Source organism: Lepisosteus oculatus, chromosome 10, assembly GCF_040954835.1.
Source record: "Lepisosteus oculatus isolate fLepOcu1 chromosome 10, fLepOcu1.hap2, whole genome shotgun sequence".
Lineage (NCBI taxonomy): Eukaryota > Metazoa > Chordata > Actinopteri > Semionotiformes > Lepisosteidae > Lepisosteus > Lepisosteus oculatus.
This window is the reverse complement of record NC_090705.1, coordinates 3652527-3671041: the sequence shown is the minus strand read 5'-3', so window position 1 is coordinate 3671041 and position 18515 is coordinate 3652527. Positions and strand designations below refer to the sequence as shown.

Sequence of the window (18515 nt, the reverse complement as noted above, 5' to 3'; positions counted from 1 at the left end):
TTTTCTCTGGCCTGATTCCAGAGCAGCAATATGTTTTTCATAACCTGGTAACCACAATTGTACATATCAATCTATTAGTCACTACTACAGTGTTCAACTACCAATCTTTCTAGTATATTGTACTAGATTATATACTGTAGTTATGCAAGAGACAATGCATCATTTTGAATAACTTTCATTGTCACTTTGGGAAACATTACAACCTATACTGAAAATGAGTTACATTCCTGGGCTTGAAGAAATGGGCTTGTCTCTGTAACGCAACGGGGGCTCAGGCGGGCGCCCTTGCCGCATCTGGTCGGCCCCTGCACCGTCCGGGGCTCGAACCCGGGACTCCCGCGTCTCTCTGCAGCGACCTAGCCCCGTGAGCTAAAGAGAGATCTCTCCACAGCCCAGTAGCTGTAGTCCTGCTATCACAGGGAAGGGCGGTGACATCACCTGCTCTGGTACGCTGGCTCTTACACAGTGCCTATCAGCCGTAAGCACTACACTCTCCCCCGCTTAAATCACCGTCCCCAGCGAAGGGCTATCCCACCCTGCTTCTGACACTAATGTAATGCAACGGGGGCTCAGGCGGGCGCCCTTGCCACATCTGGTCGGCCCCATCCCGACTGGAGGCTCGAACCCGGGACTTCCACGTCTCTCTGCAGCGACCTAGCCCCGTGAGCTGAAGAGAGATCTCTCTACAGCCCAGTAGCTGTGGTCCTGCTATCACAGGGAAGGGCGGTGACATCACCTGCTCTGGTACGCCGGCTCTTACACAGTGCCTGTCGGCCGTAAGCGTTACATCTCTTTTCCCCTGAACAGAGCAGAGTATGAGGAAATTCTCAAAGGCATTGATAAAGCCAAAGCAATGGGCTTCTTCAGGATCAATACTGAAAAATGAGCCAGAAGATGCGAGTGGAAAGGAAAGGAGAAGTGCATGTAAGACCGAGAACAGGAGATACTGACACACAAAGGCTTGTAGGAGTCTGGAAAAAGCCATCCACTTTGTTGATTCTGTGTCTTGAAACCCCTCAAGAAGCAGCTTGATAGGACCTTCAGATCAACTGGGCATCCAGACCGCAGCAGTAACACACTTACAGTGACTGTATAAATGGGTAAGAATGCAAGTCTTTTGAATAAAGTTTCTGAAAAAACAAATTCAGATAGGAGGTAAAAACTACTCGTTCTTAACCTGACGTGTGTCACGGACGTCTAAAGGGACTAACCATGGGGAGCAGGAGAGCGGAAAAAGACCCATATGCGTAGCGGCGGGACGGGAAAAAGGCCCGGGCTCAATAGTGCAAAGAGTTCAGGAATGCCGTATAGAAACCTATGCCCTCAGGGAGCGGACGTGGGGCACCCTGGTGCTAGGCGGATCTCAGGACATCCGAACGTCAATGCTGAGCGAGGACAGAGTGCAAGACCCGGAAATATATAGCCCAAGGGAAAGAGAGGGACCGGAAGGACAGCAGACCGTAAACTAGGGACAGGACAGAGAAGGAGCGCCCTCTGGCTGCAGAGGGTGTGACAACGTGGGTCCCAATATCCAGCGCTGTGCTTAGAACTTGTCTAATTAGAGTGTGAATCCTAAACCCAAGCCTTCCTGGGGTGTCCAGTGAGCATTTCCGTGATCTATATCTGAACTTCTCTGGGTGTAGGATTTTGACATGTTCCCCAAACCAAAATATATGAGTGGGAAACAATCACGACCATTGATCAAAGCTCTTGCAAGTGAATTAGATTCAATGATGCTTGGTTACGGCTTTTGATCTGACCTGCACAGTTTCGGGATACAATTACTGCGCGTTGCACCGCGCCACCAGGCTCCAGAAAAAAATTCACAATAGGGGCATAGAAACACTTGTTCTACACCTGACGCCCCAAAATCCAGCGCTGATCTTAAAAATGGTCTAAGTAGTGTGTGAATGCTAAACCTAATCCTACCTGGGGGGTCAACTGAGCTTTTTCTGCGATCTACAGTAGTTTCCATAAAGCTGAAAAACTGAGTTTTTGTTAAATTCACGATGGAAACGCTGCTTATTGAAAAAACTCATGAGTGGCAGCATAGGCTTCTATGGAGAACCAGGGCTGTGTTCTGGCCATGGAAGGAGTGGCCTATTACCCTGAGCTTGAGCAGACCAGCCAGGGGTGGAGCTTGACGTGACAGGGAACATTGTCCTAGGTAGAGCGAGTGTTTGGTTGAGTGCAAGAAAATCGGCTCTGCTATGGCCTCAGTCATGTATTCCTTTGTGATGAACTGGTAATCAGCTGTTATTCTGCCCTTTTCATGAGCCACCTTTACAGACACATCCAGCCTTCGGTACAGGACAGCTGCTAGAAGGATCTACAGAAGAGCAGAGCTGTGGCTCAGACACCAAGGGAGGCCTTTGCTGAAAACAGACCAGCTCAGATTGTTGGGTATACTGACAAACGCAAAAATCTCAGTTAACTGGGGTGTCTCTCTGAACTTGCTTTTATAAAATAAGCATGACGGCAAATCTTAATTATGCGTCAAGGCATTCAAAGTCCTTTAAATATCCATACCTCTTGGAGAAATATCCATACGCATATGCACTTATAAACCTTAAGTATAATATTTCCCAAAATACACATGACAATATTAACACTATTTACAGTATTCGCCCTTTATTTTATGCTACTAATACTACTAATACTGTACAACTAAGCCTTAGTCTTCATTGTCTACTTCCCTCTGCGGCCCAGAATTCCACACCTTTGTTAAAATGTTCTGCGTTGATAAATGCCTGTCCATTGTTTTTCTTCAAATGAAAGCTGTTAAACAAACTATAAGTCATAAATTTCATATTGTGATTTGTAAACTCGTTTATTGTATATATTGTGCAATGAATATTGCTTGTAAAGGTTTAAACGCTGTATTGTGGATATTTCTTTCGACAGTATACCTCCTATAGATTTGTGCACAGCTGCAAACACAAATATTGACACTGTGTGTCTAAAAAGGGTTAATTCAAGAGGTGTCTTAATTACAGCTTTCTATTAATCCTGTTTCATGGGTTTATCGAGTAAATAATCAGAAAAAAATACAGGTTTTTAATATTTAGCGGCTACCTTGCATTACAGATGTGAATGCCGATTATCTTAAAATCCACTAGGTGGAGCTAAAAGACAGCACTTTCTTTTTTTCCGGGTACAATACCAGATATTGCTGATTTTGTAACCATATTCTTTTATAAGGAAGGGAAAAAAAAACATTGTAACCAGTAAGAGTAAAAGAAAATGATTTTATAGCACGGTGACATCCATGTAAAATGTCTGCTTAAGTATAAAGCAATACCAAAACCCCTTAATATTCCACATCAGAAAATGCTATTGGAAAAGCTGTAGAACAAGAGCAGTAGTTAATATGTCCACAATACCACCAAATAGTTATCCAGCTCTAGTATCCTCTATGCATATATTTACAACATATGCTGTATTTCATATTTAAGCTTTCACGTGTGACATTTATATATATTTGTTTATTTATTTTTATTTAAGCTATAATATACACAAGGAAGCACAAGAGACCCAGTCCACAAAGGAATAATGTGATGAATGTTCAGGCCAGACAGACACGTTTTAATGGTCAAAGCTCAAGTCCGAGTAGACACGAGCCCATGAAGCAAACTGAGATATCTGGCGCCAGCTTCAGCGGTTTCGATGAGTAAAGCAGAAAGAGCAAAGAGTAATAGATGTGGAAAACTGCAGTCCTCTCGGACTGAGGTCAGGTTAGAGGGGAGAGGCTGCAGGAGGCTGTCAGTTATATAATACTGTAGATCAAAACTTCTCTGTCTGCTCATCACAGCCAGTACTTTTTATAACAGCATCTGGAACGACTACTGCATTGACAGTCAAAAAACATTATTGGTGTTTTGATTGCCTACATCAACTTTAACCAGTAGAGGCTAAACGACTTGTGATGCTCAATAACTGCATAGAAAAACATCCAGTGAGTGGCAGCAAGATATTTGAATATGTGCTGTTTTCTCATGGGGAATGTATACTAAACTTACAGATTCACAGGGTTTGCAAGCAATCACTGGGATGTAACTCAGTATCAGAATGCAAAACACTTTGAGAAATATTAGGATCATGTCATACAACTGTATGATATTACACGCACAATTTCTTGTAACCATTTAATGAACATCATTAATACAGCATATTAAACTACCATATTATTACTTTTCATGTTTATACATTAGCCACCCTATACTACAGTTTCAAGACTGATGTCTTGAAAGCCCTCAAGAAGAACCCCTCACAAAAAAATGTATTGTGAATATATTATATAAAATCCATCCATCCATTTTCACTCTGCTTTTCCTGTTGAGGGTCATGGTTGTAGCAGGCATATTATATATAATATATTATATAATAATAACTGGTGAATTTATAATACCAGCACTGCTGGCTCTGATTTCCAATGAGGTGAAAAGTTTTACTTATTTTAATACTGTACATATAATATATATTTTTATCAGTGAAAACATAATCAATTGATGTTAATTTATCTGGTCAGTAATCTGCATGTACTCAGATGGCTCAATCTTGCATAAAAAGAAAAAATAATAGATTCTTAGTACCCATCTACAGTAAGAATAGCACAAGTTATTTTTAAAAAATGTAACAAAAAAGTTATGTCATTCTGCAGCATCAATTTCACTGTGAACTTCCACACATACAGTGCCACAATGTAATGTCATGTGCATGGAATAGCAGAACTGTTATTTCTGTGTTTTACAATTGCTTTGTCTGCCTATTTCTTGTACTGAAAATAACCAATATGAATACTAGTCTTGTCAACCATAATCTAAGATGAGAACCTGCTATAGTATTATGTACAGTAGCTACAGTAAATACAGTTTATGTGTCTGCCAGAAATTCTCAAGCTACAGTATATCAGTAATAAAAATAAGGAATTTAAAACATCTAAAGTAAAGAAGTGCTGTAGGCTTGTGTACTGCAATCATATTGTACTGTACACTTCTAAAACCAACGCTGTTACTATTCTACATCTACAGTATGTGTCTCTGAACAGGTGAAGTAGTTTTGAAATTACAGTATGTTGAGGTACTGTAAGTGTAAAGCCATTTAACTACAATGTCGTATAACCAGCTGCATAATGCTTGCTGAATACTGGAGGGATTCCACTATTCATTACTATTAATAATTCAGTATGATTATTACTAGTAAAAAGCTGTTAAAAATTCACCCATGTACAGAGATGCTAAGGAACCTACAGGTAAATTACCTGTGGAGAACCCATTCCCTTTTTCAGTATGACACCTTGCCACGTTCTCCTGTGGACACCTGCAGTACAGCATATGTGTTTTAACTGTGTGATAAATCTAGTGTTATACTGAGAATATAATGGTTCAAATAAGGCTGCAGGATTGATTACATTACATCTTTCACTACCTTTCATTGGAGCCTTTCTATGTTTTGTCTGCAAAATACGGCAAGTTCATTAAAAACAATATCACAATGCCTTAGAGCAGCACGTTTGTTTTTAAATAAAGGGAGCTATTATTTGTCTTTTTAAACCACGGCTTTTCACTCCAGCCATCCATTTTCTAAGGCTTTATCCAGTACAGGGTTGCAGGGGAGCCGGAGCCTATCCCAGCAAGCGACTGGCACAAGGCAGGGTACACCCTGGATGGGATGCCAGTCCATCGCAGGACACACGCACAGACACAGCCAAGGACCTACTGTACTTAATTCATTAATAATCAAATTAATGTTAACTCATCTGTGCTGTATCTAAGGTTAAAAAGTATAGTTCATATCAGGGCCCCGGCAGTTCATGAGGCCAGAACTCATCCTGGTTTCTGTAGTGTTAAGCAGACTAGAGAATTTGTACAAATAAAACCTACTGTATACGGGTTCATTTTTGCTGAGGAAGAAAGGTAGAAGAGATCTGGTCCAGTCTCCTTCACAGAATAAACCACAGGAAGGTTCTTTGTTGTCAAGAATGTGATGAGGACTTGTAAAAAAGTGAAGTCTGCTTAATGAATGCGCATTACATCTTCCCTTCTTAACCATTAATAACGTAATATGTCAGTTACTGGGCAAACACGAGCTGTGCCCAGAGCCACCTGTCGAAGCAGAGGTTGGATTTACATCTTTGTATCTCACAGCCCAAAGATTTAATGGCTTGAAATCCAAACAGAGGTCCTTTGGCATAACCTGTAAGGGTCTTAGTGTCTTCAATCAACAAGCATTACAATTCTACACATGAGGGGTGTTTAGATGCTTGTTTATTCAAGAAAAGCTTTATTAGACACAATACGTTAGAGAAAAGGCTTAATAAGCCTCTCAGAAGACTACTGAAACACCATAAGAGGACTCATTTTAACACATTAGAACATTATGGCTTGTGCTACAGAATTACATACAGTGCTGTACATATTCACACCAAGGTCCTGAATTAGAAGTTATTTTAATATGGCCAAACAATATCATCTGTAGAAACCTTAAATAAACATAGCATGTAACTAGTGCACAATCTTAAATACTGTAAAAAACCTGTCGACACCGAACTTTTATCTTACAGCAGACACAACCAAACTTCAACAAATGAAAGGCTACAAACCGGATGATTATTAATAGGTTGGAAATATAATATTCCCGGGCTAGACCCATTTGTTGGACATCTTGACGTCTTGACAGAATTGCTGAAAAGAAACCCCCTATAGATGAACGGAGCACTGAAATGATAAAAGGATTTAACACCTAGGGAGCTGTGCCACCCACAATCACTTAAGGGCACTAAGTGTTCCCGGTGAGTCTCAGCTCCATGGGTTATCAGATAGCAGTTGCACTTGGAACATGATTGAATCATCATCAGGTGCCAGGGAGCCACATGCTTTTCGAGCTTTTCAATTTTTTGAAAAATTGAGTAGCCATTTGGAGCCGAGACCCATCAGACTACTATCTGAATGATGGCTTTGCAGACTGCTGCGGCGCTGAGAGTGAATTTATTGAGCAGTACTGGTAGCGCTGCCTGTTTTTACTGTTCTCTTCCTGGATAATCCGGCGGAGTGAGGCTACAAGAGAATGAGGTAAAAACAGATGATCTACGAAACACACTGAGGGGCATGGAATCGTTCCTAAGAGAGGTCTTGCTCCAAAGTCTCTTTATCATCACTACAATTATTCAATTCATCTGTGTGCTGTGAGACACTTTGACAGATGTTTTTGTTTGAATCCGCTCATTAGATACCGAACACTGTTCACACCTGGACACTCACTAATACATCTCAGGTGCTGCTCCTGGGAAGATTTGGATTTATAGTGATAATCAATATAATCAATATATTTTATGCACATACTGTGCAGGTTCATCCAAATTTGGTAAAATAAAGAGAAAAAGAAGAGAAGACACACAGCTCCTCAATCAGAGTGTCTCAAACCCATCCTTGGAAAGAGAGAACAGTTCAAAACAAACCAGGGGACACAACTGGATTTAGGTGGAAATGTATTAAAATCTGAAACAGGATGTACTTCTTACCCAAAAGGTTACAGGAGCAATCTACCCAGGCATGTGGTTGAAGCCAATATTTTCCTTCAGGAAACGGCTGGATGAGATCCTTGGATCAATTATCTACTAACCACCACACTAGGGCTCGATGACCTCCTCTCCTTTGGAACCTTTCCTATGTTCTTTAGCTTCAGCTCATCGGTTCAGTGACACACTGTATGTATAGTACCAATGCCACACTCTTCTTTCTTCACTTGCCCCACATTGTTGTACTGCACACATGATCGTAGATTTTACTCCTAAAAATATTTTAAACATGATAACTTAATCTTGCAGAAACACTCAAAGAGATTCAATATTAAGCTGTAGAATTCCTGAATCTACCTTATTTAATGGGGTCTAACAAACATTTAAACAAAACATAGCATAACAAAACATTTCAAATTCATTTAGGGGAAATATAATACATATTTACATACATAGTTGCATTTATTCATTTGTGAACAATATGTGTAAACAATCTTATAAAAGATTATGCAGGGCATCCTAGACATATCACCATACTTAGAAATTCAGTGACATTTTATCCCTGTTTTTATCCATCCTTTATCTTATTTAGTCAAGTCTTATTATTGCAAGATTGAACACATCCTTTCAGGGAAATGTGTTGAAAAACAGATACAACGGAATTACAATAACTCATTTTAATAAGACAGATGTACTGTAGATAAGCATTATTTAAAAGTATTTTGATCTTAATTGTACCAACATTTATTTAAGTGATTTCACAGTCAGTTCAGGGGTTTGTAATCTACTGCAATCAATGAAGAGTAATAATACAACAACCTTCATTTCGCGAGTATTTTACCATTATTTGGTAACTAAAGCTTCAGCAGTTTTGCCAAAGTCATTCAAAGTCGTTCTGGCAGTAATCCCTTGAAGTCTTTTCGAGCAATTTTGTTTTCGTACGATTGCTAGTTTTTCAGTTACAATAGATTGTAAGACACCGAGTGACGGCTTGATTTATCGGTACTTTATCACTAAAAAATCAACATTTTGGTCGTTTGCATAATAAATAGAGCGATTTAGCAAAATATTTTATATTTTTTTAACGAGATAAATGTGATACAACAATAACTGGAGTTGACGCCTCTCGGCTCAGTACATCATTCATTTATCGGTGTTAGCAGGAACATTGTACTTTCAGATACACGAAGCTTGTCTTCACGCATTAATGTACCTTGCAGGTCTCCTTCGGTCTCTGATCTCTGCGTCTTGAACAAGTCTCATCCTGTTCCTTAATCCTCTCTCTCTTTCTGTCTCTCCCTCCCTCCCTCTTTCTCTGCCCCTCTCGCTCTCTCTGTAATGCCGCGGTTTATCAGGATGTGTTGTAGCAGTGTGTTTGAGAGAGTCTGATATAAAACACTAAGGCAGTGGTAGCATTCAGTGCCACTAAAGCTTTGTCCCTCTGAAAGGACTGCACCTCGAACTCTGCACGCAACAGCAAGAGATTAGGACTGATCGCAAATGATCCTTCTGAACTGAATCTGAGCAGTCACTGAATTATGAGATTGCTTCACTCTTTGTCTGGATTAATTCGTGTTTAATCGTAGTTTGCTTTTCCTTCCTTTTCCTTTGTCTTCAAATATAAGCTTGCTCTCTGGTCATGGGGTCTATAATTTCATTTTTGCATAGGCTGGTGAGGGGTTTCCCTGTATTGTAAAGCGGATGCCAGGTGGATCTATGGTCTCAAACGACAAAATACCAAGCGAAGGGAAAACAGTGGAACTTTAAGATCAAGGAGAATGCAGGCTACGTGTTGGTTCGCTGTCCTTCTCCTTATACCTGCCATCTACCTGGTAAGTTTATATACATGTGCAACTTTTTTTTAATCTAAACACACTTACTGTATACTGTACGTTACATTTTCACCTCCTGCTAGGGTTAGCTAAAATTCAGTTATGATAAAAAAAAGTGATACGTCTTTTGGGATGTAAATGCTAAAGTTAAAAACGTGCATGCACAAACGTACGCACTTAACACTTGATAGTAAGAATTTGTCTCAAAACGGACCGACATTTAGAAGCGTTATAACTCAGTAGAGACACTTATTCAAACGCCAGATGCTAGAAACTTCATTAGTTGGTACCTACAGTAACGCACTAGAGTGGTGAGGCAAAACGTTGTGGCAACTTAGGTAATATAGTCACAAACATGTGGTATAACACTCACAGGACCACATCAACAATACCGAGCGCATTTCGTATCAGGCAGTAGCTGGTATATACAGTACAGTAGGGTTCCTTCCCGGCCTGGGCGACAGTGCATCAGACTACAGACGGCTACCTGTTCGGTCATTAAAGGTACCGATGCTGAAAAGAGTGTTAGTCCGCTTCGACTAGTGTTAAACACATTCATTTCTTATTATTTGGCATTTTTTTCGAGAATACATAGCAAACTAAACAACAACAACAACAACAACAACAACAACAACAACAACAACAACAACAACAACAACAACAACAACAACAGCAACAGCAACAACAACAAAACTATTTTTCAAACAAATAGCGCCTTTAGGTATTGCAAAACGGTAAAGGTTACTCAATATAATAAATGCTGCCTAATTGCTTCGTGTTGATCAACGAGCTGTGCTAACACAGCTAACGTGCATTTCAAATACTTTCGCATTTTAAATGGCCTTTCCGTAATTAATATTACTAAAACAGCCTTGCACTACACATATGAAGTTATGCTCTATCGGTTTATGTGACAGGACATTTGGTGCGTGAGGAAAACCAGCAGCTGGTACCAGTTGCAGTGAAAAAATATTTCCTCTAGAGGGCATCCACGATTGTTTTTTTTGTGAACAAAAGACGCGAATGTTGCGTCTTTGTTGGATAGCACAGCTACTGTGTAGGGCACCATTAAGTACTTTCTTTCATACGTTTATGGGAAATAATTTCAAAGCAACACGCCTTTCCAACTTTCTTTTCCAAAAAACCAAACCTATTTTACCACGGAAGAGAATAAAACAGCTATTCCTCTAGCACTAATAACTCACCATGTACTACAGTAAGTCTACGTCTTTAACAGGAACGGGGTGGGAAATACGAACTGCAGAATTCTGCGTTTTAGGCTGAATTACTGTTATTTTGGAAGAAAGGGAAAACACGGGGATACTCGTTCTTCTTTAATAGCAATTAAAATGCAGATAATTTATTTGTTTTAAAATAAAGCAGTGACAACATATAATTTAAATTTAAAAACCCTTCGAGAACTTTTAAATGTTAAATTCACGCTTGCTCAGTACAATGTCAAGTTAAGCGTGCTAACCCAATATACAGTAGTTTGAAATTCGATTTCAGCATTTGCGTTGAAACTCATCAATTAAAACAAGGCTTAACGAGATTTTCATCTTCTGTTATGTTGATATAGAAGCAGTTGCATACAGGTTAGAAGACCCAACTGAAAATGAATATTGTTTGAAATCTTCCCTTATTCTCAGATCATGAAACCTAGGAGATACAACAGTACACAATTCGCGGTATTTTAAAGGTGACTGGATTTCAACATTTAAGGTAAACTTAGAAGTACTGCGTATGACATAGAAACGTATTAGGTTATAAAAATGGTACTTATTTTGGGGGTTCAGTTTATTCTACGCGGAGGTGAATAATGCAGTCGTTTATTGGGATGTTTAAATATTGAATACCGTAAATCTAAATAAAATGCTATCATAACAGTACACCATTTTCACTGACAGAAAATTACATTCTAAGCGTAAAGAGTATCGCTATTTGCTTGGGCCTTTGAATGCAAAATAATTAAATACACCACAAGTATTTTATGCTGTATCTCTCCCATATATGTCAGGCGTTGGCAGAGGTGGAACAAAACGTTTATGTGTTTTTACATAAACATGTAACGCTGAGACTCCGTCTTAACTAAGCGGCCCCATCCTGCCGAAGACAACATTCATCTCCTTAAAACTGCTCTCGTCTACTTGCGGACTACTTGCGCGTTGAACACGGTATTTAAAAAAGTAAGAGAGCAAACCTTTTAAGTAAACAACCATTGGATTATACTTAATGTTCTCCAGAAAGTAAAAAAAGCTTAGTGTGGAGTCTCTCGGTTACATTTTTAGTTTTTTAAAGCAACAAAATATAAATTTAGCTGGTAACAATTAATGTAGATACCACTATTGTGAAGTTCACACAGGAAAGGAAAAGCAAACCAGATGAGTTCATATCCATAAAAACAGCGTGACATTTCACTTATCGTTAACAAATTAGTACCTCGATATAATAATGTCAAAGATTAATATAGCTCTTATTCAGACAACACGTTTACACTGAAAAGTGGTAGTGTATTTCTGAGAAACAATAGCAGATTATATACTGTAGAACTACAGTATGCAAGTAACATTTTCTTTTCTCGTAAAAAAGGTGCGTGATGGTTTCTTGAATACATTGGTAAAGTGAAGCAAAAACCGAACATTTTTTTTTGTGACTAAACCAAAACAGGACATTTCCCAAAGTGAAACACTGATGTGAATTACTGAAGAGAATACATATTCGAAAAAAAGAGCTGACAATATAGGCTTTCGTGTTATGTATACTGTACACTTTCAATTACCACTTAAACGAACTTAAATTGAGGATTGAATAAATACGTTAAATGAAGATACGCAAATGAATAACACTACGTTACGTTATTGCTTTAGAAAACATTACCTGGCACATTGAACACATTGAATTATTAGTTGAAACTGTATTGTATTTGCTTTGTTAGTATTTGTGATGTAAGTAAACGGATTGCTTTACGTATTGTGTAACACATAGAGAAGCTAGGATGTTCAAGAGGATACCAGCAATTAAGACAAATGTGCTAAATAATCAATGATAAAATGTTGTTTGTGAAGGTAAACTAATTAGCAAGAGTTCAATGAACACTGACAATCAACACTACAAACAGAAGACAGAACACAGAAACATTACTAAGCTTTAACTCAGTTTAACTGTCCATACACCTACTGTAGGTACAGTGTGATGAAAGTGAAGTCACGATTTACATACACATGCCCCCATCTGAAATACGGGGAGCGTACAGAAAATAGAAATGACAAGAAGTACAAAAAAAAAAAAAACAGCTCAGATGTAGTCTTTGAAAATATTTTTTTTTGGGGGGGGGGGGATATTATCATACAATATCTTCGCTCAAATAAAATATTCCAACCAAAGTTCGCGCTTTTACACGCACATTTGAATTCTCAGGGTGCTGAATTTGGGAATGTGCTATAGTCGTAACAATAATGAAGGACTACAGTATAAAGAATCAGTTAAAATCTGACATGAATGTAGTATTTGACCAAGGATTCGGGATTTTCTCAAACGTTTCTCCTATTCGTAGTGATACTCCTGTGCACAACACGTCTGCAAACTCTTAAAACGTGTCTTTGTCTCAGGGTAGCAATGTAGAACAAAGGTATCGGAATATTTATTCGAGCGGAACACTTCAGTTTAGGAAGCAAAGCTTTCTGTAATCAGAAGGGGAGTTTTTATTCATATATTCATTTTATAGCGTGGCCAATTATTATCTCCTAACAATCTTTTTATATATATATACGGTAGATGGACAAGGTACTTTAGGAGAAGTGACAGGATTACAGGAAACGCAAAGAACTCATCTAGCATAAAAAGAATGCACTCTTACAATGGCGCTCAATTTACTGTTAAAATCCCATGAATAACAGTTAACAGAACGGCTCCCCAGATGAATATTACCTGCTACTCTCTCAGCTTTGCTGCTTTGGCATCACAATGTGGCAACACATGCGCAATCAATGAAGATTCACAATCTAATGTACCCCGCTTTTTAAATATCTTGGCAGTTAATGTTAACATATTTTCTCTTCGTCCCTGAATATCAGGAACTTACAGTACGCGCATTTACATAACAAAACACCAACGATATTATGAATAATAATCACCCTTTGTGTTTTATTTTGAATAACAGCTAATCGTCGTCGTACTGTGGAGAGGAAAGTATTTTTTTTAATTTCCATTGACTGGTTTATGCACAGAAATTATTTTAAAATTAAAGACTATGAAATAAAAGACATTACATAAACGTCTGATCTTCCAAATCCAGAAAGACACTAATTTTTCACTAAGATTTTCCAGTTCAGGTACTGCGTCCCACATAAGACTTACAAAAGCCTGTCTTCTGATCGACCGAAAGTCAAGCGCAACCGATGAAAACGAAACCGTGACTGTTTTCTTTCAACAAATCAACAATGTGACACTAAAGAAAATGCGTGAATTGAGATACCTTTCTCATAAAGGTTTCCCAATATTACATATACAAATCACTGTATACATATACATAATAATTTAGAGCAGAATATGTACAGTTATCTATGCATCTTGGGGAATGTGCGATGTAGGCCTACACACAGTTGCCATTTATTTGTATCGCTTTGTTCGTATTGAAAAAACAGTCTATTGTGAAATATTGTTCCTTTTAATATACAAGAACTGTTTAAGCTTATTATTTGTACCAATGCATGAAAAATGCGTCTTTGTTAAATACACTTAAAACCATTAATCACAAGACAACAATAGCAACGACACCTCAGTCTAATATCGAAACTTGAAAAGTATTCATCATAATCTGTGAGCTTGAAGTTAACTTTTGTAGAAAAGAACGAAAGTCGTGCAATTCGAATGAACTACGGGAGGTTTTGAGAGCCGCATTCTGTATATTTCTGTGTTCACACAGAAATACTGTATATACCGTAGTAATCAGCAGAGAGCAGAGTATAACCTACAGTACTGAAGGTTGAAGACGTACTTTTTTCAGACTTTTCACTACCAGAAGTAAAAGAATAATAATAATAATAATAATAATAATAATAATAATAATAATAATAATAATAATAATAATAATAAGAAAGCAGGACTGTTGTATTGTCGGAAAAGCAGCAAGGAAGAGCCACAGAGTAGTTTCAGCACCACGGACAGCTCACGCTGTGTGCAGTTAAAAGGCATCCGCCACTACTGTATGTCGTTCTTTGAATTCGATCATGACTGGATGAACGGCAAAATGTTGATGACATTTTTGAAATATCACTGCATTCTGTTTTTCTCTGCACCCGAAGTCTTTGCAAATCTGCCCAATTTCAGTATTAGACTGCAATAACGTAAGTATGGTACGATTAATACGATATTTACCGATGTGACACAGGGGCACCACGAAGCTGTAAAAAGTCCGACGTTTTCCCTGAAAGATTCCAGTTTACTGGCGTAAGAGTGGTGTCGTTAAACATTAAACGAAGACTAGAACTTATGCTTTATCAAGCAGGGTGTTCTGTTAACATCGTATGTAAAGTTTCGTTTGCAGCCACTAACCTCACGGTGTAACGTTTCAGACTTGTATAGAAACAGTTTTGGTCGCCTATGAGTTTTCCGTTTAAGTCCTTTAAAAAGAATGTAACAGTTCAAGAAACATAAAAATAAGCTCGTAAAAGACAAATATGGAACGTTAGGACAATACATTCCTGACACATACCTGTACAGTATTAATCAAAGATGAAGGTAAAGTTAAAATTACGAACGAATGTGCATTTCAAGTATTTCGGTAAAAAATATGCTTTATGTTTAACATAATTTTTATATTCACTTAAAAATGCTGATTAAGACTTTAAACTTTTGTACACTGTGAAGTTTACAAGAATAATATACTTTACTGTATATAGTTAATTTGGAATTAAATGGAATTATCACTGGGTTGAGTTTTTATCGTCAGTAAGTGCATATTATTCTTTTGTACTGTAATCATTGCTGCACTTACAATCGTTTTGTGTTTTGACCATGAAAAGCAAAAGACCTGTATCAATAAACATATTAGTATTGACAATGAGGATGTAAATACAGGAATGATAGACATCTATCAATAAGTAAATGTAGTGAAAATTGATTAATTTGTGAATGCACAACAGCTTGTTTAGTCTTATTAAGAATGGTTGCAACCAAAACAGTGTAAGTGGCTATTGATTAAATACTTCTCTTAATACCCCACTACTTCACAGCATACAATCAAAAGGAAACCATCATTACTGACAAAATAGCTTGCTGTATTGGAACGATCATTACTTATCCCCTGCAATTGATTAGGGACATTATCACATACCTTATTCACAGCCTGTTAAAAAAACTTTTTATGTGGAGTTAATATCCTTTAGGAATAAAAGTGATTGAATTTTGGAGGTTAACAATATCATCTGCCAATGGCTTACTCTGTATCCCATCTCTTATCAAGCTACTTACATAAAACATGAAGTAGCAAATCACACTATGAAAATACCCAAATGACCCCGTCTTTCAATGATGAACCGAACATTTGATTTGCTCAAAATATTTTTTTTGCTGTCTACACTTGCAAACATTGGATGACATATTTTCCTGATAGGGCCAAGACTTCTGCCATCTTTAATTCACACTTAACTGTATAGAGTATATTGTACATGAGGGTTTTTAACAGTGTCTCTGTTTTACAGTGTGTCTGTGCCATAGTACTCTTAAAAGGCAGTTCTAACAGTTTTAAAAGTCCAAGTCTACCTGACAGTAAATCTTCATAAAGAATGAATTTATACTGTATATGGTATACAGTACAATACACGTTATGATTTATATATTGAAAATACCCAAAATATTAACAGTTTATCTTAGAATTCTATGATTGCAGTTACATATAAAAAACAAAGTACTGCATTACCATGAAAATTTAAAGTTTATGGGTACAAAGGTAAGATCTGCAACAATTGCAAACCTGATGAATAAGATTTATATCTTTAATTCTTCATGCGTAATTGCATAATTAAAGATTACAACATTTTACTTTCAGTAAATATTATTATATTTGAAACATTTATCACATGTAACGTGAAAAAACACTATTTTAAATTTGATTTATCAAAATTGTATTGATAACACACATAAATACACTAAATTTTATGTTCATATCATTCATGCTCCTTTGAGATGAGGAAAGCCAAAATTCTGGAAAAACGCACTGTGCTAATATGATGTACTTAAAAATAAATACAGCATGACTAAACATTGTTTTGTCTTTTGATTTGACTGAAGACAGAATATTTAATAGTACAGCAGAATAAATATGTTGATTAATACATGAGCTGTCTGAAACAGTGTTAATATTGAGAAAATTAGTGGACTGATTACTCATGGTAATTTACTATATCTTGAAGAAGCTGGCTCTTTTTGCTCATAACTGTTGTCTTTGAATCATCTCTAGTCACATTTCAATATTAGATATCACTAGACAGGATATATAGTAATAATCACACAGAAAACAATTTAAACAGTTTAATGTATACAAACCTGTACCCAAGGAACAAGCATATTATATCAAAAGTATGTCATAACTTTGAAGATTTTTTTCAAAGAAAAAAAAAGAAGAATTTATGCATACTTGGTAATTTCTATATAATTACTTTTTATTGAACACAAAAGGGCAGTGAGAGGAACATGATTCAGTAACTTCATGGATAATACTGTACCTTAATGGGATTTTCAATACAGTATGTACTGTATCTTTTCCAATCTAATGGATTACTCAGCTCATCTGGAAAGTGATTTCCATTCTTCTCAGCGATTTTAGATGTCTGTAATCCACTGTATCAAAGAGAAAGACAGTATTACAATATTTATTTTCAGTGGTATTAAAATGTTAACCATTATGAGGTTCATGCTTATATACAGTAGTACATACAAAAATCTGAGAAGTCTATACATTTGTCTTTTATACAGTATACACAGTACATAACCTTACACACATTATCTAAACTGTGCCTCTCAGCAGTTACATTGTACCTCCTGTGAAGCTATATTTCTGCAAATTTTACAAAGGAACCCCCTGAAATAAATTTTTAAGTTTTAAAAGAGAAAGCCATTTCTGGTTATTTCAGAAAAGACTTTATTGCCACTTAATCAGTTTGTTCAGAATTCCACCAGCAGTCTTAGATAGTGAGCCAAGAATGAGGCATTGATTTTTAAATTCTTTTGTTACCATTTTACATTCTTAATTAAAATGACTTTGATTATCTAAACCTTAAGTGCTTACGCTGATGTTTTTAAAAGATTTTTTTCCACAGTATGTAACTTTTATAACAAAAATCTCTACAGAGATTGAAATCTCCGAAGAAGCCCTTCTCTTTCTGTTTTCTCTTTTCATTATCCTGAGAACTGCTGCTTTAGTACACAAGATTTAACAGGATATTTAACGTTTTTACTGTCAGGTTTTTTGTTGAGGCATACAGTAATTGTTATTACTGTCCAGCCTTTGCTCAATAGCCAACCTCTGGTTTTCTATGTCCATCCCAAGAGTATCTTTCTGTTAAAGCTCAAAGTGCATTATGTGAATGATACTTGCACTGATAGTCATGTGACATATCCTGCTGCATTATGGGATTACTGTAGAGTGATGGCACTGTGTATCAACCTTACAAGTCTACTATGTCTCTGAAACTATACAGTATTTCCTCACAAAGAGTTTGAGGAATTACAGCAATAACCTTCGTCTGTGGTCTTTGAATGACCAATTGTCAAGGTAATCAATCACTAGTATGATCAATAACCTTTACTATTTATACTCACCTATTTGACAGGAATAAGGAATAATAGTGGAATTGATTTTTGATAATCAGGGTTATTGAAACATCACAAACTGAATCTCTAACCTACCCTGTGTCTGTTATTTACAGGGAACTGTGGCAACACTGTTAAGAGAGGAATTTTTACTCCTGTACAATTGACTGAAAATAGCTTGGCAGTGTGTAAATGTAACATTTAAACTTTGTAATAAAAACGAATTAATTTCTATCTAATGAAAATTCCACTCACTTAATCCATTAAGGTAATTTCATGGTTGATTAACTGTTTTAATCCTTTTTAAAATGTTGCAACAGTGGCAAGACAGTGTAGGTTGTGTATACTGAACATGT

General features: G+C 37.1%; 1 protein-coding gene across 1 annotated transcript in view; it reads left to right on the top strand.

The window, feature by feature from the left end:
- Positions 1-8760: 8760 nt before the first annotated feature.
- LOC102691551 (neurexophilin-1) overlaps positions 8761-18515 on the top strand; it is a 47913-nt gene continuing 38158 nt past the window's right edge. Inside the window, exon 1 of the mRNA XM_015357786.2 lies at positions 8761-9348. Within this exon, the coding sequence (XP_015213272.1) occupies positions 9295-9348 (54 nt within the window). The 5' untranslated portion in view covers positions 8761-9294. The remainder of the gene's footprint in view (positions 9349-18515) is intronic.